We start from the raw sequence: 25809 nt of genomic DNA on the forward strand, positions 1-25809 counted from the left end.
TAGTAATTATGATTGCCTTGGGATACGTTCTCAGATTCACATACTGACAGTCCTGTTAAACTCGAATAGATCTGTGCTTATTTTTCCTCCAGTCAAATCTTGTGAGTCCTCCTCCTCATTTCCCCATCAGACACCAGTTCTGCTGGGCTGCCAAGGTCCCTGCGGACATGCGCTCTGTTTGTGCTGGAAATAGTGTGTCGGTCTCTAAGCAGTGTGTGAACACACTGATCCAATAACAGTGCAGGTGTTGCTCAGACCTCTGCCTGCGCTTCTCGCTGCTTTTGTGAGACGTTATTATGTATCACACTATAAATGAAGTTTGTTCTGTGATAGTCCATGATGCAACTTCGTACTAGGGATGCACGATATATATTGACCAGCATTATCGGTATCGGACAGTATATGTTAATTTTTAATGTTATCATTATTGGCCTGATAAAAATGTGGCTGATATATTAAAACCGATAAATAATGTATTATTTCCTTCAGCTGAGACACTTCAGATGCTGTTGAAGGTTCTGAATCGCTTAAAAAATATGACTGAAATCACATCAAGAAGGAAAATCTGGTTAAGTGCAAGCAAGTCTGTCACATAGGCTAAATACAAATATCACGAGAACATTATAATTGTGTGCTTGGGACATTTCTTTTAATGGTGAGACTTTTGTTTTTGTAATCAGGCTCTCAAAAATGACATAAAAATTTGGATTTAGATTTATTGGCCAATATATCGGTTAGCGGCATTCAAATATAAAGAATTATCGGTTATCGGCTTTCAAATATAAAGAATTATCGTTATCGGCTTTCAAATATAAAGAATTATCGGTTATCGGCTTTCAAATATAAAGAGTTATCGGTTATCGGCTTTCAAATATAAAGAATTATCGGTTATCGGCTTTCAAATATAAAGAGTTATCGGTTATCGGCTTTCAAATATAAAGAGTTATCGGTTATCGGCTTTCAAATATAAAGAGTTATCGGTTATCGCTTTCAAATATAAAGAATTATCGGTTATCGGCTTTCAAATATAAAGAGTTATCGGTTATCGGCTTTCAAATATAAAGACTTATCGGTTATCGGCTTTCAAATATAAAGAGTTATCGGTTATCGGTATCGGTCAAAATGTTCATATCGGTGCATCCTTACTATATATGCGGACAAGGCAAGATTTTTCATTTTAAGCAGTGTCAAATGTAAATAGTTCAGTATTAAAACATCAAATAGTTAACCGTTAATGTAATTAACAGTTAATTCAAAGTAATAAAAGTTCAGTGAGCTTGAAGTCAGTTGGCAGGGCAGGTTTTGGATGACAGACAATGTTTTCATACATTTTGAAAGATAATTTCAATCTTTCTGTTTGCTTCTGTTGTTGGAAAGATGCAAAACAGTCTTGAGTCGAAAGCATCTTTCTTCATCGCCGGCCATTCAAAAGTAGGAGACGGACTCAAAAAAGCATCCAGCATCAGTAACAGTAATAACTCTCGAAATGTCAGGTTAATAGCGTGGAAAGGTTATGATGGCCTTACTTTTCAAGCACAGCACTGGTACTGTCTGCCAGCATGTTGACTAATCTGTACTTATCTCAAAGATTGACCGTGAGAAGATGAGAGAGAGAGGGATAGAGAGATGAGATGCAGGATCACGCCTGCGAAAAGATGCTTTATGGCGGATGCCTGCAGCTAATATCTCTCTCTCTCTCTCTCTCTCTCTCTCTCTCTCTCTCTCTCTCTCTCTCTCTCTCTCACTCACTCACTCACTCACTCACTCTCTCTCTTTCTCCCTCTCTCTCTCTCAATCTCTCACTCACTCACTCACTCTCTCTCTCTCTCTCTCTCTCTCTCTCTCACTCACTCTCTCTCTCCCTCTCTTGCTCTCTCTCTCTCTCTCTCTCTCTCTCTCTCTGCTTTCGTTGGCTCTGGGCGTTAACATTATCTCAGCACACAGAAATCCAACAGTGTAATTTGTTTTTTTGCCTTTATCGTAATCTGCAGCTCTGCCTAAAGGTTTTCTGATCGTCCACAGTTTGCATCTCACTCTCCCTAAGGAAGTGGCTAAGAATCTTTTCCCAGTCTTATCGAGTTTTTAAAACAAGTAGCCTACCTATTACAGGGATAATGCACTTTAAAAGAATATATATTTGAGAGGGAACTGAATGCAATGTTTTCGGACACTTAAAGGGATAGTTCACCCAAAAATGAAAATTCTGTCAGTAATTACTCACCCTCATGTTGTTCCAACCCCGTAAGACCTTCGTTCATCTTCGGAACACAAATTAAGATATTTTTGATTCCGAGAGCTGGATCACTCCTCCATAGGAGTGCATCACACACATGACCAGCGTCGGCCAATAGTGAGCCTACGTATGACGTACAACACAGACGCGCTGCGCTAAAACACCAGGTGAAAAAACTCGAGGCCCAGAGAGAAGGAAATGAAAAGTGGAATAAAGTCGTTATTTTTGTTTTGTTTTTGCGCACAAAAAGTATTCTCGTCGCTTTATATACTTAAGATTGAGCCACTGTAGTCACTTGGACTATATTAATTATGTCTTTAATACATTTTCTGGGCCAGCAAGTTATAATGCCTTAGAAGCCTATGGAGGAGTGATCCAGCAAAAATATCTTAATTTGTGTTCCGAAGATGAACGAAGGTCTTACGGGGGTGGAACAACATGAGGGTGAGTAATTACTGACAGAATTTTCATTTTTGGGTGAACTAACCCTTTAATTTCATTTAATTTACAATTAAGTTGTATAAAAAAATGTATGGTTTAAATTTATTTCAAATGTACATATTGAATTAAATAGAGTTTGTTTTTTTAACAACTTATGTAAGACATAAGTACGGCTTTATATTTAATAATCATAATAAATTAAAATATGTATTTAAATGCAATATCGAAAAACAATAAAATTATAATCAGGTACTTCACATGTGCTTTAGTCATCGGTAACATCAATATAAGTACACTTATTTAAAGCACGACAAAAGATTATTAAAACATAAACTTTTTAAAATGAACTTGAAAGAAAGAAAACCTTTTAATTTGACATTATTACAAAGTTTACTTTTTAAAAGTATATATATATATTCAAAGTTCACTTTACATGTATTTATTCTTAATCACGAAAATATGCCAGTTACTGCATTTTAAATTACATATTACGGAGGCTGAAAATGGTCAACAAATACATTTCCTTTTATTTTTGTTTTCAGTAATCTTCAGTTAGCAAGCTAACAGTGTAGCCTACTAGCTTAGCAAATAACACTTATGAAAAAAAAATGATTAGTTTGAACAAAACATAACTGTAACATGCAGAGCAATAAGGTCTTTGTGTTGTAAGGATCAGTTAGCATTGTTAGCATGATTGTTAGCATGTTGCTGTGCATTTACTTTTCTGAGTGGCTGCATGCTTTCAGACTCATAAGTCAAAAGAGCACACTCCCATATTGCTATGATATTCTCTCGCTTTTTGTTTGTACTAAATTTATAATAATAGTACAATAGTACACTCTAAAAAAACTGCTGGGTTGTTTTACCCCAAATTTGGGTTATATATATATATAATATTATTATATAGTTTATACCCAACTATTGGGTTAAAAATTGTATTAATAAATTTAACCCAATTGGCTAGGTTTGCCTATTTGACCCAAATTTGCATTGAAACAACCCAGCATTTTTTTTAGAGTGTACTGATAACGATCCAAAATGTGCAGGAAAAGGTTGTTTGATTGTGCTCAGATGATCACCGCAATCAGCATGTTTCACCATGTGTTCAGTGTGAATCACTTTAAAACCCATATGCTACCGCACATAAATAGTGTCTGACGAATAGCTCTTGCCACCAGCAAACCGCACTGGATTTCATCGCTTGAAAGCCTTAAAAGAGGCTGACGTCGGGATCTTGGAGTTCTGTTTTGGGTTTTAAGCATTCAAAATCCAGTCGGACTAATATAGATCAAGCTGTTCTTCCGGTTCGGACTGCCTGTTCCAGGCTGTATTTCACTACCTCCCACTGCTAGATGGTTGACATTCAACACGATCTCCTATTGAAATCCATATAAATCCTCCTTGTGCAAGAACAGCCGCTGAGTCACATCTCTAGATGTCCAAAACAGCACCACAGGGTTATGATTTTCCGTCTCGCTAAACCGCGTTTGGCTCCGAGGTGTGAACGAGGAGGGATGGTAATACGGTGGGAGTTTAGTTTGATATATTCTCTCCTAACCCAGCACTTATCATGGGAACAAAACATACAACATAGCTGTGTTTTTGTTTCCCTTGCAGTCTGAGCCGTCCAGATGGCAGAAGTAGTTACTGGAGCTGGTGCTTTAGTCGAGCATTACCAGCAAATCTTTGACAAACGAGATATCCTCATTACATTTTTACACCCTTTATGTTTGTTTTTAGTGGAAAGGGTAAATGTTAAATTTAGCTAGCAAGTGCAGACACACGCACCGATTTCTATAGGGCTCTTTCTCACATCTCATACGCCTCATTGATTCTCATTAGCATCCCATAATGAGTCAATTAGTAATCCTCTGGTGCTCTTCGCGTGTCGGTCAAAAATATGAAATGAATGTACTATATTTTAGTTTGATAATGTTTTTTATTTTGTATTTTTAGCAGATGTTTTTTAATTAAATTATATTTACACTGTATTTATAATCCATTTAGTCATGTTTTGAGCATAGACCTGAAAATTAAACTTCCAACTTAAACTGTCGTAAATATTGAATGCTTTAGTGCACAGACTTAAGTTTGATCTCTTTTCAAAGATTTTGCTGAAGTGAAAAGTTTTAAAAAGTGAACTAAAAAAAAAAAAGTTACAGAATTTTGTGCATTATTATGAAAAATGCACAAAAATACAATTTTCAATTTCTTTATAAAATATATATTTTAAAAATCATGTTTTACTCGAAAACTGCAAGAAAATCAAAGCAATAAATCTAAACAAGTTTTGTTCCAAATTTGAGCCTGATATTTCAAAAAACGTTTTTGTTTTTAATAAGATGTTGTTTGGCTGCAGTACCAAACGCTTCCACTAGATGAAATTCATCTCTCAATTTATTTCAAATGTGCTCATTTTCGACCAGCACAAGTGTGACACTTTTTTTACTGGACCATTTAACCTTTTCGAATCATGTCCATGATTATGTATTTGTGTTAACATAGCATGTGCCAAAATCTTTACCAAGTTTCATACCATTCCAATGAAATAAAAAATTATAATAAAGAAAAACGTAAATTTTTTTGGTCAAACATGACCGAAGAGCACCAACTGCCCAACACTTGCCCCAGTCTTCTGAAGCTCTCCTTCAACAAGAATCTCCCCGGGTCGAGTCCCGGCTCAGCCAGGAGGCCTTTCTGTGTGGATTGCGCATATTCTCCCCTGTGTCCGCGTGGGTTTCCTCCAAGTGCTCCGGTTTCCCCCACAATCCACAGACGATCCAGACAATCCAAAGGTGAATTGGAGACTCTTAAGTTGTCCGTAGGTGTGAAATGGCCTTCCATTCAGGGTGTTCCCCGCATGTGGCCCAAGACACTGGGATAAGCTCCAGCACCCCAAGATCCTCATAAGGATAAAGCAGTTTGGATGATGGATGGATGGGTGGATGATGGATGGAATTACCTCTACCTACATTTTTGCAAAACACAAAAAAAACATACCAATACATACAAATCACTGCAGCTTCCAGCTGAAATGAACAGTAGAGGCAGTAAAACAGCAATCACTTATAATCATTTTCATACAAAATTATGATTACAGGTGCAGATTATATTATATATATTTATATTGATTAATAAAGACATATTTTTGGATAAATAACACCAGCTCCATATATGTGTGGCTTTTCAGGCCCTGTTTACAGCTGGTATTGAGATGCGTTTTGGTGGATCGGATCACAAGTAGACGAGGGAGACACATTCCCGTTCACACCTGGTGTTTTAATTGTCTCTTTTGTCCACTTTTAACCACTTCTGTCCTGATTTCTTCAAGAGGAGGTTTTATGGACGGGCAAATGTATGTGTTTTTCAGATCTTTTCATCTAATGGACGAAATAAGCTCACACAATTTACAGATGAATGTGACCGGAGACGACGGAAAGACATTGTGCTTGGTCAGTTTTTAATCTTCTAACAAAACTTGGGTCTACAGCCGATAGTTTAAACCCCGTCTGGCTAGAGCTCTTCTCATAATCTTACTCATTAGAACAGTAGATGAAGAGAAGACAATCTTTTGTGGCTGTTTGAAAACACATTCGACAGGATTGCTTTCATAGTGTAAATCGAATGTGTTTTCAACCTCTGGAAGTGGTCAAAACTGGACAAGCTCAAAACGTTTTAGACCCCGTTTACACGTATTTAGTGTTGTCCACTTGTGATCCGATTGACCAAAACGCATCTTAATACCAGGTGTAAACAGGGCCTTTGCTGTAGTAAACTTGCTCGATATCTCACCTGGTACAGCATTACACTTGTGATGTGGAGCGAAAGGGGACCATGGAGCCCCATGAAACATAAGTCATGATGAACTTTTAGAAACAAGCTAAAATTACATGATTGTTTCAGTAAATCTGTTTTTATGTCCTTTGTTAACACTATGTTTAGGGTTTAATGTAGGTGGTATGATATTTTCAAATTCATTAACCTTTTAGCGCCACTCATGGGACATTTTAATTCAGAACTGCTGCAATACGTACAACAACCAATGTAATAAAACACTGCCAGATTCACGTTCATCTGTTCCGGATCAAACTGAACACGCTTTTAGAGGCACTCACGGGAAATTTCAATTTGAAACTTGTGATATGTGACCCTGGATCACAAAACCAGTCACATGTCGCACGGGTATATTTGTGGCAATAGCCAACAATACATTGTATGGGTCAAAATTATCGAATTTTCTTTTATGCCAAAAATCATGAGGATATTAAGTAAAGATCATGTTCCATGAAGATATTTTGTAAATTTCCAACCGTAAATATATAAAACATTTATTTTTGTGAGTGAATGCAGCACAATCGCGAACATAAATGGACAACTTTAAAGGCGATTTTCTCAATGTTTATATTTTTTTTTGGTCCCTCAAATTCCAGATTTTCAAATAGTTGTAACTTGTAACCAAATATTGTCCTATCCTAGCAAACCATGCATCAGTGGAAAGCTTATTTATTCAGCTTCCGGGTGATGTATAAATCTCAATTTAAAAATATTGACCCAGGTTTTGTGGTCCAGGGTCACATATTTCAGTAGTCCAATGGTGGTTGATTTATTTTGTAATATCACTGCAATGTGAGGGACTACTTATATGCTTATTTATAATACTCAAGGTCAGGTAAAGGGAGTGAAATATTCTCAGATAATAGGAACAAGAAGATCAGCAGTCCGATTAATATGGTGGGACATGAAAAAAGTATAGGAACTTTGCATTTAAGCACTTCAAAAATCAAAACCGGAGCACAGAATGATCCATATATGAAAACCAGCCTCTATAATGCTTCAGAAAAAAACACACAAAAGCCACAGCATTCAGTATTTTAGTGTTTATTTCTACAGTTTCTCCAGAGCAATGTTGAATCATGCAAATATTTCTGGGTTTGCTTTTGTCCTTTCAACGAAAGATTTTCACAATGGTATTGTATTCTTCATACATTTCGAAGGGTTAAAATGTCTTTCAGTGTAGCATTGAGTTTCTTCATGATTTATTGTCTATGAGAGCAAATCGATGTCCTGCTCCATCACTGTCGGCCTGCTGTTGTTCTGCACATGAAGTATACAAAAACATTTATTTTATTATTCGCACACTGTCATTTTCGACTCCACTGAAACTTTTACCAAGTTATAGCAAACTTGTGCTAATTGAACGTATTACTACACAATATTTGTCACAATTCTAAAAAGTAGCACAGATACCAACTTTTCTGTTATATCCATGCAAAAGGCCCTTTCAAACATTGTCGTCAACACTTTTATTCTTTTAATTTTAACAACACAAGAGCAAAACAGTTCCAGCACATCAATTTTGCTACCTTTCTTCGAACAAGAATACAAAATCGAACAAATATAATAAAAAATAATAATAATTGCGCAAGGCTTGTGTGGAACAGAGTAGTACATTCCACTGTATTGTCATTTGAGTCTAAATGCGAAGTATACCAGGTTTAGCAGCTAGTAACATTTTTAATATGTAACTAATGGCTCAAATAAAAGGATCTTATATAGAAATTCAATTGGACCTTCATTCCCTGACACAAAGCAGCAGATTTTTTTAGACATCACCATTAGTTATGAAACATAAATATGACACCTTCATTTAACACACCCTTCCTGCACTTACATTAACAAACTAGATGTTAAAGACAACATGAAGTGGGGTTTAAAACACTTTTTAACAATATTTTTACTAATAACCACAATTAACATTTTAATGTAAAACAGGATGTTTAATGAGAAAAAAAATATATATAGGGCGTCAACTGAATTACTTTGATTGTGAAGTGTCTCTTACTGTACCAGAATGAAGTCCGGTGTTTTGGAGGGGAAAGAGGGATTGAAAGTAAAAGGGATTTTGTAATGTAATCAAAAAATAAAACCTTTTTAGAGGCAGAAATCTTTGATTTGATTTATGTGCAAAGTCGTTAAGACCAGTCGTGCACAGTAAGACCAGAAATGTGTATTTAAATAAGTTAATTTTGATTTCATGTTGACTTTTGAATATTACACAGTGAATGGTATACCTGAGAAATCCTTCACTCGGTAAGCAAAGCACACGTATGTCAACAAGACATTTATGAAAGAGAACATCATCTGGAAAGCATAACGATCTTTTTTAAGCATCGCATACATCTGATAAACATCTTGAAAAGAGCCAATTCAAATATAAAAAATGTCAATCGATCTAACGTCCGACAGGAACTCGTCCAAGACATTGCAAGGGTCACATCTAGAGGAAATCAAAAAGACGTCTCAAGTGAAATACGTGTGCTATCAGGGCCTCCATCCGTGATGCTCAGAGAGAACGCAAAAGAGGAAATGTATGTAATGTGGTATTGTATTGTTCTTACGGTATGAACTGTATGCCAACACACAAAGGCTGAATGGTTTTTAAACTATGCTTCTGGGAGCCGTCATGTCTAAATCGCTCTTGTATTTAGCGGGACACCCACAGCCCTGTTTCTCAATGCAAGATTTGTACAACTATTTCGTATTAGGTGACGCAGGGCCAAGGACTGCATGCCTAGATAGAGAGGAATTACATGGATTGCATCTATACGTTACTCTAAAGAGAGTTTTTGCATCTACCATTCAAACCTTCCTAACAGTCTTCTGCAATTAAGTGACTTTTTCTTCATAGTTTGGGATTAATAGTGAGCAAACTGAGATTTGACAGTGCTGTTTCTCCAAAATATTATAATTAAACACTGTAACGCTACAGTATTAAATAAATAACAAAAAGGTCAAGACCTAAATGAATAATACAACACACGTATAAAGTAATCAATAAGTCATATCCACTGACCGACCACAGGGATACACAAGCACGAAACAATACCAACACAGCTCCTACTGTGCTTCTGAAACCACGTTAAGTCTCCACGTGAAATGTTTTAGCTGTTTTATCCAAAGTTAAAATCTTTCTGATTTCAATCATTTTTTTTTTCACCAAAAAAGTCAACATATTGCTCCATATTTTCATAGAAGAGTTTTTTCAATGTCGTTTTGGTCTAATTATACGTGGAAAACATGGTTGACGCACAATCAGCAGGCTTAGTCGATTGTCTTACACGTTCCCTCAGAGATGCTCTTCATCGGGAACAGTTTCACACTGTCAACTCTCCTTGGGATGCTCTTGGAGCACTTGTACGCACTTTTCCTAATGATGCTTCGCAAGGACTTGAGTCCTTATTGTCATCTAGTGATCCCAAGTATATGTGCAAGGTAGGTTAATTCAAGTGACCTTTCTACACGCATATTTCAATTGGCGTCGTGACCAGGATCCGACCGTTGTTGCCGTTGCTGTCACGGGAGGCGCGCTCATAGCCGCCATTGGAGGAAGCCGAGCTGTTGGTGGATGTAGAGGAGAAGTGCGCCATCACCGGCTCCATCACGATCCCTTTAGCTACTCCACACACAGGCGACAAGCTCTGCTGCTTCAATCGGTCCACCAACTCATCTTCTTCAGAGGAAGAAGAGCTAAGCTCAGCCTGACGGTTATTCATCACCGCGCCACCGTTGCAGTTCCCGGCCGAGGCGTGCGTCGTGTTCCCGTTCTCCATGTCGAGCATCCAGCAGTGGCTGAAGTAGCTAAAGACATCTTTGACGGAGCATCGGTGGTCCTGCTCGATGGACAGCAGACAGCGAAACATGCGGAGCGCGTCGTCTGTGAAACGACGCCACTGCGAAGGCACCGTGCTGGTCCGCCTCCGCCGCTGCTGCCAGCGCACAAACTCCTCGTAGAAGGCGTCGGACGGCAGCGCTTTCTCCCATGGGAAGTTCCCGGTGAGCATGCAGAACAGAAGCACACCAAAGGCCCACACGTCGGTGCTGTAGTCCACGCACAGGCCCTCCTGTCGACCGGGGTCGCACAGTTCTGGCGCCGTGTACGGGATGGTCCCGCTCACCCGCTTCACCGGAGAGCCGGCACGCCTCGTCATGCCAAAGTCTGAGAGTTTCACCTTCCGGCAATCCTTGTCAAAGATGAGGACGTTCTCCGGCTTTATGTCACGATGGACCAGCTTCTTGCAGTGCAGGTAATCCAGAGCAATCGCCACCTGGTGCACACACCGCTTGGCAACGTTCTCCGGCAGTCCCACCTACGCACAAGGAGAGAGTACAGAATTAGACGCCATGTGGTTACATAATGGATATTATCATGATTCTCACAGACTGACAAATCTGAAGACTTTTTGTAAAGCAGCAACAAGTTTGCAGGGAACACAAAGTCCTCATTTAGCTTGCCAACTACGTTCAATGGGAAGAAGCTGAAGACTGCTCAGAAAGTTGCTAAATCTCGCTAGAGAGCAGCTACATATATAAATGATGTAAATGTAAAGTTCATGTATAGTTCATATATAAATGAACTTTACAACAAAAATGAACCATCACAGAACTTACTTAAGCTGGACTGTGACGCTATTTTCTTCTAGAAATAAACTTTGTTGCATTATTTTCCTGTTATCTCTGTAAAGCTGAAACAATCTGCATTGTAAAAAGCGCTGTATAAATAAAGGGGACTTGACTTGACTACATGATATGCTCATTTACATATTAGTGACACCGTTACATTGCATCTGTCTAGTGTCAGTCCTTTACGTTTCTTTGTTTCACTCCTACTCTCTGTGCTCCAAATACTTTATTTTAATACAGCCTAATCCCCTATAAATCTGTTCTCATTTACATATTTCTCTGTTTATACTGTCAGGCAACGGAACGAGAATATGAAATAGTGACTGAAACGAAGCCCATTAAGATTATGTGTGTCACTTCTATGCTGCTGCTCTATTTACATGATTTATATTTATATTAAAATGATTGTTTGTCTTTCTTATTTTTTCTTTGACAGCGCACAGCCTCAACTGAAAGTGCTGCTCATCTTAGCCATTCTCTGCAGTGGGAAATCACCATGCTCATGGGATAGTACAAGTCTGGGAAACTAAATAGAGGTTTGCCACGTGGCGCTTTACAAAAAAATAAAAATAAAAAACAAAATTGCTAAATGTGTCTTAAAAGTCGCTTAATCTAGCGTCAAAGTCGCTAGATTGTCAACACTGAGCAAAGTAAAAAGGGGAAGATACTGAAATGCAAAATAGTCATCAAACAAAACCCTAATTATTAACCTTCACCATGTAAATCGCCCAAATATGAATGAGACTCAAATCATGCGTCACACATAGAAGAGGATCATTGCGGAAGGGGAAAAATCCCATAGATTTGCATTAAAGGAGGCATCTGAGTCATATCTACTGACAAGAATATCACAAAGACTTGAGGATGAGCTCTTTTGGCTTAATGTCAGTAAGCAACCACCCAGAACATCCTCGTCACCATATAGCAATGCACTAACAACCAGTCTAAAAACTGTAGCAACTACCTAGCAACACCCTGGCAATCACCCAAAACAACCAATAACATCGCAATAATGAGATTTATATTGCTTTATATGGCTCAATTTTTCTTCATATGTTTATGAGAATGCTACAACATGGTATGATAATGGTAAAAGTTTATTGGTACAACATAGTTTTCAATTCGTTATACATGACAAATGACAATAAATTGTAAACAAATTTAAAATGACAATAAAGGTAATCTAAATATCTAAAATCTAAATTTAGCATACTGTTCAATAAGAAATGAAAAATAGCTTCATAGAACCAAATCATTTTAATGCTTTCATTTAGGACTTTTTTAGCACACAGTCTGAATATGTCTATTAGAAGAGATTCAAGCGAGGTACAGAAGTTCTTGTTGTCTCACCTGCGGAGGAATGATGTCAAAGAGATCGCCTGCCAGCGCATACTCTTGAGCGAAGATGTAGTATTCGTCAGTCTCGAAGGCGATGCCAAACATGTTGATGATGAAAGGACAGGGTGACAGGTAAAGAGAGATGCTGTACTCGCGAAGGAAACTCTTCAGCTTAGTGGTTTTCTTTCGCAAGAATTTCAGGGCCATTTTCGTGCCTGGAGGGAAGGAACAGAGGTAGAGGTTAACATTGCTTAGCTTTTAAAGCATTGCTTATTATTCCACCAAGCTACTGGCCTACTTTGCAAGATCTGAATGTGCTCTTTTTAAATGTCACGCAGAGACAATGTCAAGTCATGTATTAATATGGGAATTAACTTTTCAAGGGAACAGCTTTCTTTGAATATAAATTCTAAAGCAAGTTTGAAAGGATTTGAAAGAATACCTGAAGCAAAAACAGCAAACATGAGTCTATTTTCTGTTGGTTAATTCTGCTCTAACTTTTTTGCTCATTAAAGCCATGAAAGTAAGAATGCAAACAGTTCTAGCTACACACTTTGATTAATTGCATTGTTCAACTGCAGTAAACACATTGTATTATGTATGGGGCACCAGTAGATTTTCCTTGCAGTAAAAACTCTTTCAGTGCATCAATGCATCAAATGACTTTCACTAGTAAAATGAGGAGGGCAGTCTCAGACGGACCATCACCAATCCACGGCAGGCTTGAATCAGATTGGAAGACATCTGCACTGGTTTTTATCAGCCCACCGATAAACAAAATCATGTTTAAAATGTAACAGATGCATCTGAGGAAGAACTTTCACACCTGACACGTTTGGAGGATTTGTTTCGGAACCTGATGTGTTTTCTCCCTAAGTTCGGTTCATTTGGGCATATTTGAACACAACAATCGCTCTTGGATCTGCACCAAAACAATCGGTCCAAGATTGCCTGAACGAGGCGGGCCGCTTGAAAACGAACTCTGGACCGGTTCACTTGTGGCGAGAAAGCAATCCAACCCAATGGACCAATAAACTAGGCTGTCTCTCAATATGGGGGATGGGTCCGAGTGCCGAATGGGCCACCTGTCTGACCAAGGACCTAGAATCGTCCTAATTCTCCCCCCTCTCTCAAAATGAATCATGGGTTAACCTGGAGCAAAGGCGAAGTGAAATGCCTAATTGAAATTTGATCAGACAAACATATTTCAGAACAACTGTCCAAGACACATGAAAATACCCAATTTACAAGGTGTTTAGCGAGCGTCTCTAAGAGATGGGCTTTAATCATCTGATTTAGTCCTGACGGATAACCACTATGAGCAGAATCCCGGAGGCCGGAATATAAACTGGTGCGCTTTAACCAATGAGAGGACGGTTTACTCACATGTGACTAGTGTTTTGGTCCATTTCTAAATGCTGCCTTGTGTAAGCGAACCAAACCAAGAAAAAAATTGCAACGTTGCAACAATTTTGATCCCCGTTTAGGAACAAAGCAAGCGATCTACAGGTCTGAAAACGCCCTTAGATATCCACATGCAGAACTGTGTATTCCACTTGGTTTTCTGTCTGTGAAATATTGTGAAATATTTACAAAAACGACACATTTCCATCTATTTCCCCAGACACTCGTGCCATATGCCATATTTTAAATGTGTATCGTTTTCTGCTGTTCAATTTTTTAGGCTTATTTACTCACTAAATGGGACAAACTGTGACTGTCAGTCACATAGTCTCATCAATGTCTTGAACACAAAAAAAGACAGATTTTGCTTGAGAATCACTAGAGAAGTCCTTTGCATAACACTGCAGATGGTTAGCAGCTGCTAGGCACTTAAAAGGAAGGTCAAATGGCAAGAGGAACCCCCGCCCCCAACTTTGTTATTACATAACACAAGAGATAGCAGAAGCTGCCTGTGTGTACACGATAAAGGCCTTCACAAAGGACCTTCATTAGAAGCACAGCCGACAGCTGCACCTGCTCAGGCAGATGATAGACAATAGGGGCTTTTGCACCGGAGGAACCTGTTCCTAGTTCCTTGAACTTTCTCTTTGGCTTGTTTGCACCGCAGGGACTGGGAACGAACCTAGTTCTAGGAACGGATTAACTAAATTAACTCTTCAGAGAAGGGTCTAACCCAACGCAATAGAAACTACCAATAAAGTAAGTGTACGCTGATTGGTCGAACACATCCCATTCGAAACAGCACCTAACATTTTTAAAAACCGTGTAAAGTTTAAAGTGGAAAGTGTTTTATATTGTTACAAGACATAAACATACAGAGAGCTAATGTTAACGGCATTTACCTGTGACCTTTGTCTGCGGTGTTGTGTTGTTTAGCACTGCAAGTTGTTGTAGGAGATTTCGTCTTTTAGCCCTCTCCATCGCATAACTTATACGTCTACATTCCATCACGAATCCCACGACACACAACAAAACACAGCTCCAATCACGCCGTCCTCCATTCTCCAGTTGTTGAATGCGGCACTTAAATGACGTCACTGTCGGCTGGCTTACGTTACTTCAGAGTTCCTACTGACCAGGAAAATGGCCTTAGGGGAAATTTAGTTCTCAGTGGCTAGTTCCTTTAACTGCGAAAGCTCCTGATCTGGGACTGCATTAGGTGGAAACGAATTGGGAATTCTCGAATTACAATTTATAGTTGATCACAGAAAACGCAAACGCAGTACATCTTTCTGATTGACTGAGATACTACAGTGTAGTCTTCTGTGCAAACAAAGATTTGTAAAGATATGTAATGGTTTGACAAACTCTTTGTTGACATATTTCCTATATATACCTAAGGGCTTGTCCTTTTTTTAAATAGCAAAAATACTTTTTAAATAATCAGAGCTTGGTAATCCCATGCTAGTTGGTTGCAGGTGATATTCTGCTGCATTACATTCTGAGTGTCTGAACTTCCTACTTGGAAAAGTGTAATTGAACACCACTTGAAGTCAGACTTTCAATTTGGGAAACTGTGCAGAATTCACTTTTAAGCCATTGAAATGCATCAGTGAGTTCCTACATTACAAGACAATTAAGCCGTAGGTGTGTAAAACACAGTATGAAACACATTATCCTCTCTGCTGATAACTGTACAACTGCAGAACAAATGTTAGCATTGCACAGCATCGTTTATCCTCTGCAATTTAGTTGCTTGGAGACGTCTGTTGTTCACAAACCGAAACGATAGCACTCTACAACCTTCAGCCAAATCGAACATTTTAGAGGTCAGAAGTCTGAGATGTTATGTACAACCTGTAGGAGTATTGGATGGAGTATTAAAGTGAGAACTTAAAGAGGTAAAGTACAATACACAACCCTGAGCAGGAGACTTGGATCAATATTTGAATCCATTTTAATGGAAGAAACAAACTATACATATATATATGCGTAAAGCAATTCTGGAATACAAAACATTTAATTACAGTCTGAGAATTCCCACAAATAACATGAAACTGTCAAAAACAGCGGAGCCCTTAAAGCAAACTACCAAAATAGCAAATACAAATTCAGTTCACTCCTCTAGTGATATTCCAGTTGGTAAACACACTTTCTCTGAAGGATGTCCCATGATATAGATGCAAAATCTGTCCGGTATTAGAGCAGATATCCTGAGATGTAAATTTTATGACAGCTCACGAGACGAGTTCTGCTGAGACCAGCGGGATTCCTGGAACTGCCCCCACAATGCATTGCAGCATCAATCCTCTAAGTATGGCCCATACTGCATGTAAATAATAAATAAGGTGAGACTGATGGGGATTTTGGATGCTGACAGATGGTGTGTTTTGCATCTCTTTGAAATCTGGAGAATGCACAAGCCAAACAGGGGGCACTTTATACGCTGGAGACCATCAATACGCTTCTAAAAAAGAAAGGTAAACGTGACGTCTTGATCAGAACATGTGGCTATCCTGAAAGAACCTGAATCTGTAGCTGGGAGGAGGTGCTTGTTTTTTTTAAGCTATGCCTTCATGATGGTCACCATCTTATCATATGTTTTGATAGTTGGTTGCCAGATTTGGTTGCTGGTGTTCCAACAAGGCCTTAACCAGCAAGACTTCCTTGGCCATATGAAGCACCTCCAGACATGTTGATGACTAGCTTCACTATCTCCTTTTCACAAAGAACAGCATGGTCATACTGTAATCAAAAGGCTTTTAGTTTGCAACTGTAGCCAAAAAAAAAAAAAAACCTGTGAGCTGCCAAAAAATGCTACATAGAGAACGGCACTTGTATTTGTCTGGTGAATCTATGAACTGTACACAAGACCATCTATTCAGAAGTCAAACGAACTAAACTTCTATGTCAGATGGACTCGTGTCCATTCCAAAAGCTCTCGTGTGAAAGCGTACGTGGTCTAGAGGATCTTAAAAATATGACAGATGACTGATAAATAATGCATGATTTCATAGGACGGAGAGAAATGTGTGCTTGTGTGTTTGTAAATGTAGGTGGATTTCATTTTTGTGTACAAACATTCTCAGTCAGTTTGAATAGGAAAAATTCACATAGGAAAGAAAAAAACACAAATGAGATCCTTTTCATGTCTCAAGACATCAATTACTATTAAATGGAGAGCAAAGTCTACAGAAGACCCAGTAGTACTGCTTTTATGGTGCTTGGCAGACCCTGGTCATTATGTGCTTTCATATACTTTTATTACTTATAGTCTTTAAAATTGCATGGAGGTTCTAAACTGTAAAAAAAAAAAATCCTGTAAATGAATGGTAAAACACTGATCGTCATAATGATGACTATACACTTTATTATTTTCAATAAAACAACATCTAAACCTCTGTTAATTCTCAACAAGAACTTCTTTAAATGTATGAAAGAAACTGGTTTCACACTGAAAGGGCCTTAAGGCTGTGTCTGGAAGTCAGTTCTTGTGTTTCTGCTCGTCTCTACTCTTTTTTTCTGGTCTTGTTTCTCTGTTCTTCAGTGATTCTGCTTGTCAGGTGTTCATCAGTGTCTGAATTAACTCAATTATTTTTATTCACTCTGTCAAGTGGACTATATTAGTGAACTAATGTAAGGGAATAATGAATGATGGTATGAGGTGTGATTTTGAACACAGCCTCTAAAAGTCGGCTTTGAGCGCTGTTAATTCACAGTACATTACTGTAGGATACTTTCTCGAAAATGACAAATATTACCCATAATGCATTGTTTTCTACGGTATATTACTGATTTAATGGAAAATTGTATGTTGCTGTCAGAATTTGCCAGTTTTTTACAGCAAGGTTTTACAGTGTAAATAAGAAGTTTTTTTAGAATGTGTTTTTAGAAAGATGTTTCATCTCAACAATTGACATGTTGTTGAAAAGCCAGTGATGAACATACTGTACTTCTATATCCTCACAAAATTGCTGTCCATCCCCTTCAACCTACCTCTGATCTTGTGAATGACCAGGTCCACCTTGCCGTAGGTGCCCTTCCCAAGCTCCCTGATGACCTCATAGTATTTATTAAAGTCCAGCTTCTCCAGGTTCTCCGCAGTGATGAGCTGCAGCTCTTCCAGGATGTCAATAGAGGAACGGGACATGTGAGGTGAGGAGCTCATTATTCCAGAGACGGAGAGGCCAGTTACCACGACAACGGTGATGATTTAAAAATCTAAAGGCAGGAGAAGGAAAAAAAGAGAAGATTGTTGATATACATGATAAAATACCCTAAAATAACTATTTCCACACAGCTGAACCTGATTGCATTGGACACACACTTTATCAGTAACATCACAGTTACATAGATTGTGGGCACTGGTTAGCAACACAAACAAGTCTTTATATAACCTCATGCATCCTACAGTTCACTGATCTTCTGTCTGTTCTGTGGAGGCCCTTTCATGTGCACGACATCACAGACTGTATCTCAAATGAGAACGCATGAGAGGAACTGAGCAGAACAAAAGATTAGAGCGCACAGACCCGGACCGATCCCTTTTGTAATGCTAAAATCACATAGTCCCATAGGGCTTTTTATTTCCGCACCACGAAACACTCTCCGAAAGGTGTTAGAGGACAAACTGGCCTGTTGCATAACACCATGTTCTATTGTTTCAGCTAACATGCACAATATCGGCTCAGTCAAAAAGAACAATATGAGAAGAATATCATTCATAAAGTAAGTATGTAGTTACAATGCACAACAAATAGTACAAACACAGTCTAAGAGGCTGGGAATTTGCATCTGACACAATTTGTGAACATGTATGACACCCAAAACATGAATCTTGCTGAAGCTATTGCATGCTATTACTTTTCTAAGCAACTTAAGATTGTCAAAAAAGGGTGAACAATGGCCAATATGATGCCGGTATGTGTAACATAAGTTAATAATAGACAATTTGGTTAAACTGTATTTTAAGGTGACCTTGTTGCAGTGTAGTTATACAATTAAGGATTGAGCATTATTAATGAACAACAGGTACTTACTATAGGGTTAGGATTATGGTTTGTTTTAGGGTTAGTTTGTAATAATTTAATTGCATAATTTAGTGTAAGTACATTTAACATGTGTAACAAGGACACTGTAAATTAAAGTTACCGAAAATCTATCAAACTTGCAAAATGGAGTTTGGGCATGCTTTTATTTCTCTAAACATCTGTTGTTTTAGCATATGTGGGAAAACAATTTAAAGGCATTGTGAATGTTGTGAAACACAAAATTACAATGTCGTGAGATATTACATTTCATAATGGCATAATCTTAAAGAATGCTCAATGGGGTTTCCGCTAATATAACAGACTGTCTGATGAGATTTCTGAATGAATTTGCAGTCCTGATGGCACATCGGTCCTGCCAGTGCTCATTAATAGAGAAGAATGTGTTGAATAAGACAGGATGACAGCACTTCCTGTTCATTGACACCATCTGTGGAAATATGAAAGTGTGTGTGTCAGAGAGAGAGAGAGAGAGAGAGAGAGAGAGAGAGAGAGAGAGAGAGAGAGAGAGAGAGAGGAGGAAAGTGTGGAGCTGTTTTTTTTGGGGGATTTTTGTTTTTGGCTACTCATCAAACACTTTGAACCCCAAGCACAAATCTAGGTCATTCTACTTCCCATCTCAAGGACTGAAGACTAATAAGATAAAAGGGGGACTGTGTCAGGTAATAAGAAAGTCTTGATCTAGTAGGCAACATTCACATCGCAGCAGAAACAAATTGATTAGACTGCTACAGTACTGCTACATTCAGTTCTGTTCATGCATCACTGACTTGCAAAATAAAGTGACAACCACATCACAGCTGAATTTTAAATACGTGTGGTTGATATATGAGCCATTCTCCAAGGGGAAAACATGGGGGGGAAATGCAAGATGATGCAAGTAGCAAGAATGTCCCAGATAGATAGACAGACAGACAGACAGACAGACAGACAGATAGACAGATAGATAGAGACAGACAGACAGACAGACAGATAGATAGATAGATAGATAGATAGATAGATAGATAGATAGATAGATAGATAGATAGATAGAGACAGACAGAGAGACAGATAGATAGATAGACAGAGACAGACAGAGAGACAGATAGATAGATAGATAGATAGATAGATAGATAGATAGATAGATAGATAGATAGATAGATAGATAGACAAAGACAGACAGACAGAAAGACAGATAGATACATAGAGACAGACAAAGAGACAGATAGATAGATAGACAGAGACAGACAGAGAGACAGATAGATAGATAGATAGATAGATAGATAGATAGATAGATAGATAGATAGATAGATAGATAGACAGATAGAGTTAGACAGACAGACAGATAGATAGATAGATAGATAGACAGACAGACAGACAGACAGACAGACAGACAGACAGACAGACAGACAGATAGACAGACAGACAGACAGACAGACAGATAGATAGAGTTAGACAGACAGACAGACAGACAGACAGACAGACAGACAGACAGATAGATAGATAGATAGAGTTAGACAGACAGACAGACAGACAGACAGATAGATAGAGTTAGACAGACAGACAGACAGACAGATAGATAGAGTTAGACAGACAGGCAGACAGACAGACAGACAGACAGACAGACAGACAGACAGACAGACAGACAGACAGATAGATAGATAGATAGATAGATAGATAGATAGATAGATAGATAGATAGATAGATAGATAGATAGATAGATAGATAGATAGATAGATAGATGTACAATAACAGTATAGTGAGCAGTAACTGAACTGGATGTCCTTTTCCCAGTGGACATACAGACATCATCAGCCCACACAGTTTCTCATCTCTCGAGTAAATGTGCCATGTTGTAGCACAGCTCGCTTCATCTTTACCAGCGTGCCGAGCCTGGCGCTTTATTGACCTGTTCCTTCTCTTGTGTTCAGTGTTTACTTCTCTGGCTCTCCTCCTCCAGCTTCGACAGAACAAGCAATACTGCAAGAGATGAAGTGGCTGCCAAAATCCTGTGCTGAGCCATTTAAAGGTAATCATCATTACAAGCAGCTTAATCAATGCTATACGGGCTCTTACGAACACTACACTCGACGCTCTCACTGTAAATATACATCTAATTCCTTTAGAGCTGAACACTATTTATGTTCAGTATGCATAGCAATAGTCATCTAGACTACAACTACAACCTGCAGCCATTGTCAAGGGTCTATTCGGGATTCAGGAGTCAAACAACCCCTAAACATAATTATTAAACTTCAGTGCATAACTCGGACATGATATTCGGGATTCAGGAGTCAAACAACCGCTAAACATAATTATTAAACTTCATAATATTCGGGATTCAGGAGTCAAACAAACCCTAAACATAATTATTAAACTTCAGAGCATAACTCGGACATGCATTTCGGGATTCAGGAGTCAAACAACCGCTAAACCTAATTATTAAACTTCATAATATTCGGGATTCAGGAGTCAAACAAACCCTAAACATAATTATTAAACTTCATAATATTCGGGATTCAGGAGTCAAACAAACCCTAAACATAATTATTAAACTTCAGAGCATAACTCGGACATAATATTCGGGATTCCGGAGTCAAACAACCCCTAAACATAATTATTAAACTTCAGTGCATAACTCGGACATGATATTCGGGATTCAGGCGTCAAACAACCGCTAAACCTAATTATTAAACTTCATAATATTCGGGATTCAGGAGTCAAACAACCCCTAAACATAATTATTAAACTTCATAATATTCGGGATTCAGGAGTCAAACAATCCCTAAACATAATTATTAAACTTCAGAGCATAACTCGGACATAATATTCGGGATTCAGGAGTCAAACAACCCCTAAACATAATTATTAAACTTCAGTGCATAACTCGGACATGATATTCGGGATTCAGGCATCAAACAACCGCTAAACCTAATTATTAAACTTCATAATATTCGGGATTCAGGAGTCAAACAACCCCTAAACATAGTTATTAAACTTCATAATATTCGGGATTCAGGAGTCAAACAACCCCTAAACATAATCATTAAACTTCATAATATTCGGGATTCAGGAGTCAAACAACCCCATAAACCTAATTATTATACTTCAGTGCATAACTCGGACATGAATGACGGCTCAAATCATGCAGCTTGTTGAGGAGAAATGTGCTGCTAGTTTTCGAAGTGACCTGTCTTGAGATTTTGCCTGGCGGTCATAAAATGGCTGAAAAAATCCCATAGACTTGTATTGAAGGAGGAACCGGAGTCTTGGGGATGACATCTTTTTGACTTAGACACTCAAGTGGCCTTTTATCTCAGTAATTTAATATCTAGTACATTTATTTGAAAAAGACAGACACTACAAGTAATAAAATAAAGCACAGTTGTTTTTCACAAGGGCAATTTTCTCCCAAGTGCAGGTAGTCCCGGTGTTTGTATTTGTGCAGTACAAATCCTTTCTCACCAATTTACAGTATAACATGAGAAACCAGTACAGATATTGCCAGAAAGTGCTCAGCAGGCTGATTTTGTTTGTCGACAGTACAATTTATTTACTCTGTTCCCATGGTAATCGAGTAGCACACAGATAAACCACCAGTGGCGGCTGAAAATGGTGTTAGGACCTTGTGTACTTTCAGAAAACCTCTTGCCATCAGTCTTTGAAATGAAGAAGATTTGTCTTGCAATGAAAACTGAACTAGGCAGGGTTCAAAACTAGATTGAAATTGCCGTTGGAGTTATGGAGTAATCAGGGTATGGAGGATAGATGTATAAGCCTGTCGAACGGTTTTGCAGCACAAATCCCTCTACCATTAATCACAACGCCAAGCACGTGTAGCGGGAGCGCAGAGGAAATGAATATCTGGAAAATACAGAGAATACTCAAATATACGCACCTTATTCACTGGATGCCACTGAGCAACTATTGATTTTTCCAAAGCCTTAAAGGAATAGTTTCAGCTCAGAATGAAATTCGTGTCATCATTTACTCATCCTCATGCCGTTTCAAACCTGCATTTCTTTCTTCTAGAAGATATTTTGAAGAACGCTAGGGTCCAGATAACATCAGGCACCATTGACTTTTATTGTATATGGACTAAAAAAAAAAAATATTTAGATACATTTTTAAAAAAATATTGTTGTTTGTGTCCCACAGAGGAAAGAATGAGGCATGAGGGTGAGTACATGACATAATTAAACTTTTTGAACGAACTACCCTTTTAAATTAGTTGATTCTAAAGTTGCTTTCTACTGTATCTTCCAGGTTGTACCTCCGATTTCTTATTAATTTTGTTGTTTGGCTTCGAGTCCAATGCTTTGCAACTCTGGGAGCTTTTTGGCCGTTCATTTACACGTCAACAGTGTTTTGGGGGCCTGAAAGTGGAAACTTTTTGAAAACGGGATTCAAAGTGCATGTTTTTGAAAACTATACCGTTATCGTCTCCATTTAAACTACAAAAACGAAAACGTTTTGAAATGGTAATGTCACACGCATGCGTATTACGTGTTCAGTCTATAGATGCGTAGTGTTTCTTTACAAAGTGGCATCGCCATCTACTGGCCTGGCATGAATAATACAGCGATTTTAGTAATTTTCTCGGATCTGTGTGAACAGGATCGTTTTGACAATGTTGTCGTCTGTACAAAGAAAAAAACGCAAAGGTAAAACTTTTCCGCTTTTAGTACATAGTTGTCGTGTAAACGTACCATGAGTAACTTAAAAAGTTAAGTTGATTAGGAGCAGTGTTTGAGACCACTGTTTTAGAGAAAACCCTATAAACCCTGTTAGTGCTGGTTCTGTTCACTCACACACTCTCACACACACACACACACACACGATGCTCACAGTGCTATGAAGCATTATATGTTCACGCTTGGAGTCAGATCAGTGGAGACACTAAGGGCTCGAGGCTCGGTCCTTGGTGCTGCATTCACCGTGAGCACGAGTCAAAAAAATGCAATCAAAATTGACCTTATTGTGCACATTTCTTCTGTGCATATTTGTCCTGATAATCTTTTATCAAAAGAATAACTTGCTCCACCTCGTTCGTTTTAGCTGGCATCACAAACGGCCTTTCACTTATTCATCCCCCACCCTCTCCAGCCACCTGCTTGATGTAACGGATAAAATAGAAGTTTGAGACTTTTTATCATTAAATAAATATCATTATTTGTGTTTTCAATACATGTTTCATTCAGAAATATGGCAGATTATGGAAGTAAACAGGATTGCAAATGATATTGTCTGTGTGGCTCTGTGCATGAAAGGTATTTTCTAGCTGGTATTTCTTAGGTCTGATAAATATACTTATTTCAAACATTGCAGGATGCCTGACCAAGGTTGCTTGACCACAATTTTGCAATTACATTTAAAATAAATTTCAGGTTTCATTAAATTCAAGCAGTTAGAGGATTGTTTCTTCACAAACGTCATAGAGTGAAATAATGTCACCACAGTTTAAACATTATAATACTAGACTCTTGACTGACTGTTGAAATTCTGGATATCAGATCTTGGGATTCAAATAATGGAGCTCATCTAGACAAAGGACACCGCTGTGTGAGTGTGTGTGTCTGAACACTCACATCTAGTATGACAGACTCATGCATTGGCCAGTATTTTGGGCATTTTCAGCTTATCGGCATCTTCCGAAAACCTCTTTTAAATATACACAAATATATATACATATATCAAATATGTAAATACTGAGTAAATGTTCTGTAAAAATGTCAGTGTCAAATCTCGACTGCCAAATCTAAAATTAAATGCATCTATCCCACATTATATTTGCCCTGTAATAACCCATATTACTCATTAAGCTTGCATCTAAATTTGTTGTCATCTGGCCAGCAAAATCCTGTCTGAACAATCCCGGTTATAAACAGGACATTCAGTTTCATGCACTGAATGTACACTTTACGCCTTTGGGTTTGTGTGAGTGTGCATGTGCATGGCTATCCATGCATGCAAAATAAAAACAAGAAGTAAATGAATAACCATCTCTCTTTAGCATGTAACTGACATTTGTCACTGGATATGTATATATGAATGGCATGCCTTCACTTGACCCTTCTAACAGCAGCTCAAGATGTGTTTTGGCAGCCTATTGTTCTTCAGTGGATTGCTTCATATGCAGATTACATAGTGAAGGGCTCAGCTGCATTGAGACCTTTATGTCAATAGTAGGAAAACAACGAATGCATGCGCCTGGCTGTTTGCATGCACCAATAATGTGTAATTATAATACATATAAGAATTATATTATTCATATTCGAAGTAAAGTAAGGTTTTATGGAAGTAAGTCATCTGTATTACCTAAACAGTATAGCAGTTCTTACTGTCAATTGACAATGGCAAATAAGAATGACACAGAGCATCAATATGCATATTTGATCAATTATATTAATGTTAAATACGTCTCCTACCTTTCAAGGAGCAAATGATGCGCAAACCCCGCGCTGTCATTCCGTTGTGGTCAATGTTTATAACTAGAGCATCAGGAGCAATGCATGTATCTTTCAGCTCTCCTCTCTGTTATTTATATCTTAAAGCCTTGATAGTATTGATTCTAGCACACGTCCGACAGAGCGACTGCTGTTGCCCTATTGTCTCTCCGTTGGTGGTGGATGTCAGTACTGACAGCTCTGTTCCAGCCCACCGCGTTCTCGACCAATCAGAGAACAGACTGAGCGAGCGCTGCACAGGCCCATTGCGAAAACAACCAATCAGAGAGCAAACCGAGGCAGCGCTGCTCACTCCCGACCAATCAGAGAAGAGAGCGATGGATCACTGGAGTCGGTGCATTCTGTCTCCGTACAGATTTCTTCTCTCGTGAGGCGCTTGGAGACTCAGAGACTGCAGTCGCACAGATAATAATAACACCGTAAAATATGGTGATTTCCA

At 38.4% G+C, this 25809-nt stretch overlaps 1 protein-coding gene across 1 annotated transcript; it reads right to left on the reverse strand.

The window, feature by feature from the left end:
- Positions 1 to 7536: 7536 nt before the first annotated feature.
- Positions 7537 to 25540, reverse strand: unm_sa1261 (un-named sa1261). The gene is made up of 4 exons (XM_084130455.1): positions 25332 to 25540; positions 17873 to 18097; positions 12485 to 12687; positions 7537 to 10821 (listed from the first exon to the last, which is right to left on the reverse strand). The coding sequence occupies exons 2-4, from the start codon at positions 18042 to 18044 to the stop codon at positions 9970 to 9972; spliced, it is 1227 nt and encodes a 408-aa protein (XP_083986581.1). The 5' UTR covers positions 18045 to 18097; positions 25332 to 25540; the 3' UTR covers positions 7537 to 9969.
- Positions 25541 to 25809: the final 269 nt, after the last annotated feature.

The sequence above is a fragment of the Abramis brama genome (genome assembly GCF_963993115.1).
Source record: "Abramis brama genome assembly, chromosome: 1".
NCBI classification, from domain to species: domain Eukaryota; kingdom Metazoa; phylum Chordata; class Actinopteri; order Cypriniformes; family Leuciscidae; genus Abramis; species Abramis brama.